The 12,138-nt window shown below is 38.4% G+C and overlaps 1 protein-coding gene across 8 annotated transcripts in view; it reads right to left on the bottom strand.

Annotated features, from left to right (window-relative positions):
• Window positions 1-12,138, bottom strand: part of MYO5A (myosin VA) — a 198,999-nt gene that overhangs the window by 60,162 nt on the left and 126,699 nt on the right. For all 8 annotated transcript variants that reach the window (XM_041743414.1, XM_041743415.1, XM_041743416.1 and 5 more), the window contains 6 exons: window positions 10,722-10,808; window positions 10,526-10,634; window positions 7,553-7,764; window positions 6,495-6,651; window positions 2,142-2,381; window positions 680-928 (listed from right to left, as the gene is read on the bottom strand). In XM_041743414.1, coding sequence (XP_041599348.1) covers window positions 680-928; window positions 2,142-2,381; window positions 6,495-6,651; window positions 7,553-7,764; window positions 10,526-10,634; window positions 10,722-10,808 — 1,054 coding nt within the window. The remainder of the gene's footprint in view (window positions 1-679; window positions 929-2,141; window positions 2,382-6,494; window positions 6,652-7,552; window positions 7,765-10,525; window positions 10,635-10,721; window positions 10,809-12,138) is intronic.

Genomic DNA, 12,138 nt, shown 5'->3' with positions numbered 1-12,138 from the left:
GAAGGTGGTAATACTAGTAGAATTTATGAAAATCTATCACTTTTTTCAAGTAAGCTTTATGTTGAGGTACTTTTATTTTGCTAAATAACACATTGCATTGGTGCTTAAGAACCTTAATGTTTTCTGTACTTAATAAAGTTTTGATGTAAACTTTGATATAAATTTGTAATATAAAATCACCAATCTATAAGCATTGTTGTTGTTCTATCTGAATAGCAGCTCTTGGTACAATTAGTGTTTCGACATTTGGATTTCTCCCACTTGGACTTCTTACACAGCCTTACTGCAGATTTCCATAAAGATCTGTACTGTACTATCAGCTAGTGACATTTCATTGCTTGACTGACTTCTTACTCGTTAACTCTTTTGATGAACAAGAAGTCTACTCATCCAGAACTATGTATTTAAAGGAAAAGAGGACAGAGTAGGTACTTGGTCATGAATTCTCACAATACTGCTTTGCCTCTGTTCTTACTAGAGTCAAAGGTTCTACTAAAAGAACTACTCATCCATCATGTGGGAGAAATGCTTGGAAAACACTAAAAATGAACAGTAAACAAACTGACATTTGTATTTTACCTTTGATTGAAACCAACCTTGAGCCACATGGGCCAGGTCATGATGACAGCACATTTCCTCTGTGAAAGGAGTAGATGGGGTTATAAAAAAGAGCTCCTACCTGCTCAGTTTCCTGTTTGTATTTATCTGCACGTTCCTCAATAGATTTTTTCTCTGACTGAGTTTGTTCCAGGTCTTTCCGGAGTTTGGCGATTTCTTCCTGCAGACTGAGGACCCGTCCAGTAGCAACCTTAGCCTCCTCCTCACTTAGTTGAAGACGCTCTAAGTCACTTCGCAGTTTCTCAGTCTCTGAGTTATATATTCCTTCCAGAGTAGTCAGTTTCTCCATGAGGCATTTGTAGTCTTTGTTCTTTTAAACACACGCATAAGTAACAATAGGTAAATATATATATCAAATGCATTTTGAGAAAACTGTATTTATTCATCATATTCATGCTATATCATCATAGCACTGCTGTAGTATCTGACCAAAATACTAACCACAACCTTTATAATCAATACCTTCATAATGATACAAAAAGGAAACAGGGAGAATTAATTCTGTTTTATATCATGAGCAACATGGATATGATTCTCTCATGGTCACAAGGTGAGTTACCACAGTAAATTCTTAATTTCCTGATTCCTAAACCAGAAATAGATCTACACTTGCTTTTGAAAATAAATCAGTGTTCTACCAAAAGCCATATGCTAGTCAGGTGATTCATAAAAATGATACAATGGCCTCAAAATCACAAGTTACTTACAAAACTCTTTATTACCTCAAAATTCCTCCCACTCCTCCCTCTTCCTGATGAGTCCTGCTTTATTATGTTTTCCCCTCCTCAGTGTTTATGTATCGTTAATTAGCATTATATCATTTTCCTGTGCTAAAATATTACTTAGTAACTATCTCTAGGAAATAAAACTAGCCCTGCAAATAGACTATCTGCTTCTCAGAAGCACGGACATCTTCCTGCCTCTTTTACCATATCTCAATGTTAAACAACTTATATGTAAAAAAAATTATACTTTATGCAAATGAGTAATGATGATGAAAGAGATTTATAAAGTATAAAGTACAATACGACTCTTGGTCATAAATAACTTGGAGTGCTAATAAATCTGGTTGTATTCTCAGAATAATTTCCTCCCTTAGTCCTTGCAAGTATAACCTTACCTATGAGCTTGTCACTATTTCCATAATGACATTAGTGTCATTATTATTTTACTTTTTTGCTATGATTGAAAAGTAAAGCCAAGGGGAAACACTGCTGAAATTAATCCCAGTGGAGTTCTTTAGGCATGCCCCACTCTCAGGGCTTTTGTTTTTTTTTTTAATTTAGAATTATTTAGGATTTTTTTTTATTTTATTTTATTTTTTTATTTATTTATGATAGTCACAGAGAGAGAGAGAGAGAGAGAGAGGCAGAGACACAGGCAGAAGGAGAAGCAGGCTCCATGCACCGGGAGCCCGACGTGGGATTCGATCCCGGGTCTCCAGGATCGCGCCCTGAGCCAAAGGCAGGTGCCAAACCGCTGCGCCACCCAGGGATCCCTCAGGGCTTTTGAATAAAACACACCTGCTCATCAACTTTGCGCTGCAGCTGCATAATCTTGTTCTCCATGCCGATATGGAGCTTCTTATAGCGCTCAACAGAGCGAGCTTCAATCTTGAGTTTCTTCAACTCACGCTTGGCCATCATCCGCCGGAAGCAGCACTGCAGGTAGATGATGGCATGCATGCTTCTCTTGTAGCGGGTGCGAGCCAGCCAGCCCCGGACCCACTTCTGAATGATAACTGCTTTGTGCTCACGGAGCATCTGCAGAGAAGGATAAGTACAGGTAATGTCAGACCCTGGACTAGACTGAAGGTTCAACATTATCAACCCACATATGAGGAGGAGAATCCATAAGCTGCCTAGGTGGAAAGATACAAAAATTGAACCAACAATACACTATATGGATTTTACATATCACAAACTTATGCAGGCACAAAATTATTTTATTTTACTTTTTAAAGATTTATTTATTTATTTAATTTATTTATTTATGAGAGAGAGAGAGAGAGGCAGGCAGAGACTCAGGCAGAGGGAGAAGCAGGCTCCATGCCTGGATCCTGATGTGGGACTTGATCCCGGGACTCCAGGATCTCGCCCTGGGCCAAAGGCAGGCGCCAAACCGCTGAGCCACCCAGGGATCCCCCACAAAATTATTTTAAAAGGCGATTTGAATAGTAGAATTTAAAATGTGATTTGAGAACCATACTCATGTTATATGTTTACATATGATGATAAGCAGAGTATATACATAGAAGCTGTCTAAATTAAAGGCACTAGAATACTAAAAGGAGAACAATTCTAAAAAGAAGGAAAAAAAAACATTAGGTATCTTATTGGTGTATGATTTTTGTTAGCAACAGATGATCCCCTGTAAAATGAACAGAACTGTGTGGTATTAAAATAAAAGACTGACCCACCACCCTTACTCCTGATACCATATCACTGTTCATTGGGTGTATGCTTGAAGATATGAGGTATGAGTAGTAAGCTGACTACAGAAGCCAACACTAGGGATACTGCAATGTCTACTACTAATTTACTGACTCTTCCTCTAAGAAACAAAAAAATGACACTCTTGTTTGCCATATTTGAGGAACATTATTTTTAAGGATTTCCCATTGCTATTTCAAATGTAGCAGGAATCCACTTATGAAATCAAAGGTGGTAGGGATGGAGCTTTAAAAGAAAAATAAGGGCAGCCCCGGTGGTGCAGTGGTTTAGTGCCGCCTGCAGCCCAGGGCATGATCCTGGAGACCCTGGATCGAGTCCCACGTCAGGCTCTCTGCATGGAGCCTGCTTCTTCCTCTGCCTGTGTCTCTGCCTCTCTCTCTGTCTCTATGAATAAATAAATAAAATCTTTAAAATAAATAAATAAAATCTTTAAAAAATAATTAAAAAATAAAAGAAAAATAAAAGATTAAGTGAACTAATCTTAATTTTGATTTTATATTGTATTTTCTAAAAAAAAAAAAAAAAAAAAAAAAGATATTCTCCTAAACTTACAAACAACTAATAGCAAAAATGTTGCTTTATGAGATGAATTTGTCAGTAATGAACATCAGGTAGGGATGGTATAAACAATTTCCAGAAATGATAAATAAAAAATTCTCTAATTAAAAAAAAATTCTTGAACTTTAAGAAAGATTAAACTAGTAAAACCTTGAAATCCTTCCAAGTCTATGATTTTATGAAATGACTCTTGTATAACTGATACTTAAATATATGCATTTGATTAAGTATTAGCAATTATGACAAATGGACATAATGTACCTCTTATGAAACTTTTTACATGTAAAAATCTCTATTCAAATAGACAGTAGTTTAATAAAATCATTAAAAGAACAACTTTGGTTTTTAGACTATTTAACAAAGAAAAAATGTAACATTCTAGAAAATACATTTAAGAAATAAGTGGCTAAGTCTTACATACAAAAAAAAAAAAAAATCATAGGTGTTTAGGAGACCTTAATCATCTGTTTGGCAATTGAAGGTTGCCCTTTTCAGCTGTTCTCCTAATGCCAAAGCAGCCTTCAGCTTCCACCCAGTGCAGTCACCGTGCATCCTGCTACAGTGAGACCAGCATACTGAGCTCCCCCTGAATGTCACAGTCCTGAGGGAGCCCTTTGTCTTATCTGGGTGACTAGTGACCAAATGGATAAGAATCCGTGATGGAAACTGAAGGCTTTCAAACTTTAAAACTCAGGACACAGTGGCAAAGCTATTAATACCAGGTTTCCTATGCCATTTCCTTCTCTCCATGTTACTTTGAGCATTGATCCATTTCTGAAATTTCAGTCAAATGGAAACAGTATATAAGTAGAGCTTTCACTCCCAAACTCAAGTCCATCAGTGAGTCAAAGAAGTGAATAATACCTGCTCTCCCTTTAAGACCACCAAATCCCATGAAGGGGAAGCTTGGACTGGACACAGCTGAAGGAGAACTGACAGGGGTGCTACTGGCCTGTATGTGAGCTAGTCTCTACCTGCCACCCCCACATGTCCAGTCACAGTGGGGATTGAGTTGGCCAGAGTCTGTCTCTGCTAAACTGATGGCCTCCCAGCCCAGTTCAAATATTCCTGAGGAAAACAAGAGGGGAACCAATTAGTTGTATCTAAAAGGTCAAGTTTAATAAGGCTTTTACCCTCCCTGAAAGCTCATGCCTATACAGAAAAAGCACCAGAAGGTGTGGCAGAGAGAAAGACCCGGAGTAGCTGTCTTCAAATTTTCTTCAAAACATAGCTATAAAATATGCTCATTTAAGCATCAACTGTCCATATTTCTTTGTTGTCTAAAATTATTTCAAAATAAGAGTAAAATAAACACATAAATGAGACTTGGCCACGCCCAAGCACTGCTTGTTACCAGAGATATGTCCCTCAAATCACTCTGATGCTCCTTCTAAAGGTGATGCCCACTGAGCTCTAAGATCTAGAGTGTATTTCTGACTTATTGAGAATATACCCTAAAGGACTCAAAACCTTGCCAAAATGAGAGATTAAAATCTTCCATCAAGGAACGCCTAGATGGCTCAGTCAGTTAAACATCTGCCTTCGGCTTAGGTCATGGTCCCAGGGTCTTAGGATTGAGCTCCATGTCGGGCTCTCTGCTCAGTGGGGAGTGAGCTTCTTTCTCCCTCTTCCTCTGCCTGCTGCTCCACCTACCCATGATCTCTCTGTGTCAAATAAATAAATAAAATCTTTATAAAAAAAATCTTCCATCAATTAGATCATATACTGTCAGAGGTCAGATCAAGATTAATCTGGTAATCTATTTTCTAGTCATTTGATTATTGCTAGATATAAAGATTACTTAAAAATTTCTGGAGCATCATATTCTAGTCAATACAACTTTTAAGCACATTAATGTAATTTATTTCCTTTTCACTGTGCTAAATTCTTCTAATGTTGTTTCATTCTTGGTACAATCTTCTACCCATCTATCATATTAGTCTACCTATTCAAAACTCATCACAGTCAGCTGAATAAAGGCCCCCAAAGACATCAGAACCTCATCCTTGGAATCTGTAAAGATTATCTTATTTGGGAAAATGGTCTTTGCAGATGTGATTAAATTAAGGGTCTTGGGGAACCTGGGTGGCTCAGTCAGTGAGCTTCCAATTCTTATTTCAGCTCAGGTGGTGATCTTAGGGTTGTGGGGTTGAACCTCGCTTTCTGGCTCCATGTTGACTGCAGAATCTGCTGGTCTCTCCCCCTCCCCATGCTTGTGCATGCACTCTCTCTCTCTCCCCACCAAATAAAAAATCTTTAAAAAAAATTAAGGATCTTGAAATAGGAGGATTATCATGGATTATCTGGGTGGGCTTCAGATCCATCACAAGCATTCTCATAAGAGACAGACAAAAGAAACAATGTTAGACACACAGAGAAGAAGGTGATATGGAGATGGGGGCAGAGGCTGGAGTGAAGTAGCCACAAACACATGGGTATTGGCAGCTGCCTGGCAAAAGTTGGAAGAGGCAAGAGACAGATTCTCTCCTGGAGCTTCTGGAGAGAGTACAGCCCTGCTGACATCTTGATTTTGGACCAGGGATCCTGATTTTAGACATCTGGCCTCAGAACTCTGAGAGCATAAATTTCTGTTGTTTTAAGCTACCAAGTTGTTGGTAATTTATTATAACAGCCACAGGAAATTAATATAGTCACTTTTTTTCAAATTACACAGATAAGGGGAGAAAGGTAATTTTTTCTACTATTCTGTTAATATATGCATTTAATACTTAAAAATATATTTTAGTTATTGGTTGTCTCCATTCAGTTCTTACATCCACAGGAACTCCTGTGGTATTTTGTTCAGATGTTGAATTTGATTAATGTTAATGGAATGAATAAACAAAATTGGAAATAATGCCTCACCTTGCGATACCTATTTCTGGCTAAGTAGCCTCGCAAATAAGACTGGAGAACAATAGTGGCCATTCGTCTGATCTTGTATTTCCTGCGGACTATATACATGCGCCAGTACTTCTGAATAATCGTTGCTGCCTTGGTTCTGCGCAGGAACTTAGCATAGCTGGCCAAAGAAAAGGGTGATGCATTGTCAGTAATTAGAAAAACCCAAGAGTACATTTTGTAGAAACTTAAAGCACCAATATCTTCAGCATAACAAGTAGTACCTCCATTGTTATAATTCTAATATTACACATGTAAAATCACTTATATTCATATAGCAATTCATAGTTCCCCCAAATATTGTTGCATTCATTATCTGATTTGAGTCTTCCCTGAATAGTAGGATGTCCCATATTACCTGATATTACAAAAAAGAAAGTGAAGCTCAGAAGAGTTCTCTCTTTCTAGGACAGTGCTTATTACCTCAGCTGTGTCTCCTTTACATCAGTGACTGGCTATCCACAGTAAGCCCATATTTACTTATCACCAGCTTTCTTACATCTAGCCATTGCTAATGTGTGATGTTTCTCCATAATCTACCTGTTTGGGCAGAAGTTCTTCATCATTAATTCATCTCTACTGACAGTTCTAAATTAAAATCATCCTCATATGTAATCACACTAGGTATCATTCTCCTCTAGATCTTCTCAGTTAATTGCTCCTGAAAACTCTTCAATGGAATCATTATTAACAAGCACATATTCATGACTGTTTTTAATTTACAGAAGATTTCTTCAAGCCCACATAAAAGTACAAAAAGTTAAAAACACCAAGGACACAAGTAGGCAGTAGTTTGTAATTTTTTGGTAGATGAATCTAAATGATTCATAAGGGTGAGTGAAATTTCCTTCGATTTAACTGTCTTGTGAGTAAATGTTATTCTTTGAAACTAGGAAGACGCACGGTGTTGCCTTCTCAAATAGGAAGACCACTGAAAACTTCCTCAGTTGGATAATGAACCAGATGAGCTCTTTGGGCTCTGGGGCCATGAGTCAGGCTGGACAGGCCACCAAGAAACCTACCATCGGGCCTGGTAGCCTCGCACATATCTCTGCACAGTGATGGCCGCCTTCCGCATGCGCAGGTACTTCTTCCGCAGCAGCCACCCTCGGATGGTCTTCTGGATCCGGATGCAGGCAGCCCTCAGCTTATCTGCCCTCAGTTTTTCTAGATAGGCCACTTGACCAGCACGGAAAAAGATCTTTGTCTTACCAAACTGGTATTTGTCCTTGTCCTGTGTTTTGGAAGAAATTATATACTCAGAAGTAGAAATGATGACCATATAAATGAACTTCTAAAAGAGAAAAAAATGTCTACAAGCAGAATCAGTAAAGGGATGACTCTATTAACTAAAACTTAGACTACATCACAATTAACTAATAAAGTCAGATTGTTTAATCCTATGCAAGTTGAGCAAATAGAAGGGATTTTAAGGAAAACTGCAGTTTAATTAAGAGTTATTTTCCAGAATCATTCTACCTGAAATTATTATCTGAGGCCAAAAACTTGGTTGTGGGTTATAGGCAGTTATTGTTTACATGTTTGCATTTTAAATATCTCAAGGAAATGGAGATGCTGACACTCCCTCTGACTGACTCAGGCTGTAAGCATTACATCAGGCTGTATGTTCCATGAAAAAGCTGAAGGGACAAAAAAACACCAGCATGAAGAGTAAGGCAAGAAGCCACGCACACAAAGTAAGAATTAAACAAGAAACTTGGTGTTCACATCAGGAGTTAAATTTGCAACAGTTATCTGTTGCTTTTATCTGTTGCTTTTAATAAACACATCCCTATAAATGTATCTAAAATCCTTCTATAAATTTCAAAACTCCTTTTATAGGAACATAATCGCTTATCTTGCTCATTGCCTTTGGATTACAAGCAGAGTCCAACATAAACATGCATGTTATTTTTGGTCTATCACATTCTTATGTACCTCCTCTAGAAGGATGCAGGTTATTAACCATGCTCATATCAAAAGAAGAGTGGAATTTATTTATAATGATCACTACCATGATCTAAAATTCTAAGGGAAAACAAAGAAAATCACTTTTCAGTGTATACAGGCATCTCCTATCTTGTATACGAACCAGAAAAATCATAAATCTCCATACATACATAAATCATGTAAAATTATTTTTATTTAAATCAATGAAGTTTACAAAGGAAGTCTAGCTGAAGACATAAGCTGAGCTAGAAGGTGGCTCCTCTCTCCCTGTCCTGCCTCAGTTTCCCCACTCCACCCCTGCTCTACCTGCTTCAGTTTCCCCACTCCACCCTGCTCTCCTGCCTCAGTTTCCCCACTCCACCCCGCCTCAGTTTCCCCACTCCACCCCTCCTCTACCATGCAGCCTCCTCTGTCAAACCACCCTGCGCATCCCTGAACCAGGCCTGGTGTGGTCTGGGTGACGACGTGGTCTGGGTGTAGCACTGTCCAATTCTGCTTTCTGTTCCCACCTGAACCTAGGTTAAAAAGGAATTGGTCCAAACCCAAAAGCAGGATTCTTTTTACACATTACTAAGAAAGTGGCCTTAGCTCTTCCCAAGAAACCAAAAAATGTTATTACCAAAGAAGAGGTATTACATTTAGTTAGTATTAGTAGTCAGTAATTAAGACTAATTACCTCAAAGTGAGGTAATCTGTTCAAACTATTGTCAAACAAGTGAAAATATTTTTTAAAAAATCTTTCATGAGGGGCAGCTCAGGTGGCTCAGCGGTTTATTGCCACCTTTGGCCCAGGGCGTGATCCTGGAGACCCAGGATCGAGTCCCACATTGGGCTCCCTGCATGGAGCCTGTTTCTCCCTCTGCTTGTGTCTCTGTCTCTGTCTCTCTCTCTGTGTCTCTCATGAATAAATAAAATCTTTAAAAAAAAAATCTTTCATGCATCTTAAACTCTTCATAAACTATATCATTGGTTCTCAAAATGGAGTCTTCAGATGAGCATCAGCATCACTTAGGAACTTGTTAGAAATCCTTATTATTGGGCCCATCCCAGAACTACAGAATTAAAAATTCTGCAGGAAGGGGGTGCCTGGGTGGCTAGTGGTTGAGCATCTGCCTTTGGCTTAGGCCATGATCCTTGGGTTTTGGGATTGAGTCCCTCATCAGGATCCCCGCAGGGAGCCTGCTTCTCCCTCTGCCTATGTCTCTGCCTTTCTCTATGTGTCTCCCATGAATAAATAAATTAAAAAAAAAAAATTCTGCAGGATGGAACCCAGCAATCTATTTTTTTTTCCTCCAGCAATCTATTTTAACAAGCCATCCAGGTGACTGTGATACATTCTGAAATTTTAAAACTCTCTAGTTTGGGATGCATGACTTTTCAAACACCAACCTACATTTTTTAACCATATCCCTACTGTCCCAAATACCAATCTTATACTGCAAACAAAACAAAACAAAACAGTTTACTGTTTTCTGAGCCAACTCTATGCTTTTTTTTTCACACATTGCTCCCTATTAGAATGTCTTTCTACTTTTATACCATCTTACCAATTCTTTAAGGCCTGACTCAAAACACACTTCTTCCCTGAAATTATTCCTCCTTCCCATAGCACACATGGCTTTGTCTTCCTCTGATTTCTTTTGTGTGTAATAGACCTTAAGGCATATTATACTTATCTCTAAAATGCATGAATTTCCAAGACAGACTATGTTACCTTGGGGCAAGGCTTATTTTTTCTTAATCACACAGTATATCTGGCCTGATATCTTCTGTAAGTACGATGACCTCTAATTGATAATGATCAAACTCTAAACAAGCGTATCTGAGGTCTGGGTCCAGGCCTCACCCTCCTGTTTCCTAACAGTAGACCACCCTCCTCACAAGGGGGCCTAACATCCTAAGCACAGTATGCCTTCACCTCTAACATAGTATGCAAAATAATCTGCATTAGTAGTATATGAATTTCCCAGGGGCTTCAAATATTACAATCACAAGGCCTTTGGCCAATACCTGTTCAGGTAAAGGTAAATGGGACTCTTTCTTACCAGTATCAGTTTCTCTAACACATTCTTGCACGTTTGCTTTCTGTCACTCAGCACATCCTTTTGCTTCATTAGGACACGGTAACGGCTGAAAAACTCTTGGTAAGTCCACCTGTATAAAGAAACTCACATCAGCTTACTTGAAGGGGCAAAAATCTCTCCCAGAAGATCCCTCATATTTGAAACCCGCCCAGCTGACCGTGAGGGGAAGCCCGCAGCACTGATGCGGATGGTCTCCAGGACACCGCAGGCTCTCAGCTGCTGTACTGCCCTCTTCTCGTCAAACCTACATGTCAAAGAAAATGGACATCAGTGATATATAAAGAAGCCTGGCTAGAGCCACAAATTACTCTCCTTGGTCCAGAGAGAAAATTCTTTTGTAAGGAGCCAAATGGATAAAATAGAAAACATGCCAAAGTTGGAGCGGAGATCAAAATGGAAAACTCTGTGTGACAGTGGGGAAGAGATAATTAGCAGTAAAAATAAAGAGCGAAGCCATAAACATTATTTGTAGTTCATGCCACAAACCTATAAGAAATACCACTGGGCATATTTTTAAAAAACCAAAATTCTTCACTACTTTGCCCATATTCATTAAATGGCTTGGTCTGATAAGTTGTTCTCTTAATCTTTACCTCACCATATATAGCTTCCCTGGAATAAAGACTAGCCAGCTCTGCAGATTGCTCTAAATTAAATATTCAATTATTTGAATTGAATTCAATTATTTGAATTCAATTATTTTTCAATAATTCAATTATTCAATTGAATTTCTTTAAATTCATTCAAAATTATTCAATTCAATTGAATTCATTCAATTATTTTTCTTTAAATACTGGTTTTCTAAAAGTTCTATTCAACTTCATGTGCACATACAAAGCATTTAGTGTCCACACCAATACAAATTATTTTTATTTTGTACTATATCTTTTATACTTTGTCTATTTAATGATAGACAAATAGCACCTTCACATTATACTGACACTAAGAAAAGAAATAGCGAGGCCTGCCCCTTGCTGAATGATCACTCTTGGTACTCTCCCAGTTAAGCCCTGAGCACCCTCTCTGAGCCTTGTGCTGTGCTATCTTCTCAAGTATTCTGTTGGCCATAGGTGATGGGGTTGGCTGATGGAAGGTAATAGCCCCTAGGGTTATCCAGGAGAGTGGCCCAGGCTGTGGCAGCTCTTTCTGTCTCCCATTTCCTCCAGAAAGAGCTTCTTGGCAATCAGGAGGCTGTATGTCTTTCAGAACTGCCCTGCACCTAAGGCAGAATCTCAGAGGGCGGGATTGGCAGAGCGTAGGAAAATGAACGCTTATACCTTACTGGGTGGGAGTGGGAGCTACAACCTTTGGTAAATGTGCCTCATCTGACCCACAAATTCCCCTTCTAGAAATGTATTATCCTAAGAAGATAATCAGGCAAATATACAGAATGTTTGGCAAAATATATTTATCATAGCATAGTTGGGATAACCTAAATGGTCATCATTTAGGGAATAATTTGAATAAATGATGTATGTCTATACAGTGAGATACTATATAGTCATTAAAATGATGATGTGGATTTTTATTTACTCACATATAAAGCGTCCAAGTTTATTAAGTTAAAACCAGAT

The sequence above is a fragment of the Vulpes lagopus genome, chromosome 2 (genome assembly GCF_018345385.1).
Source record: "Vulpes lagopus strain Blue_001 chromosome 2, ASM1834538v1, whole genome shotgun sequence".
NCBI lineage: Eukaryota > Metazoa > Chordata > Mammalia > Carnivora > Canidae > Vulpes > Vulpes lagopus.
This window is presented reverse-complemented; position numbering and strand designations above follow the sequence as displayed.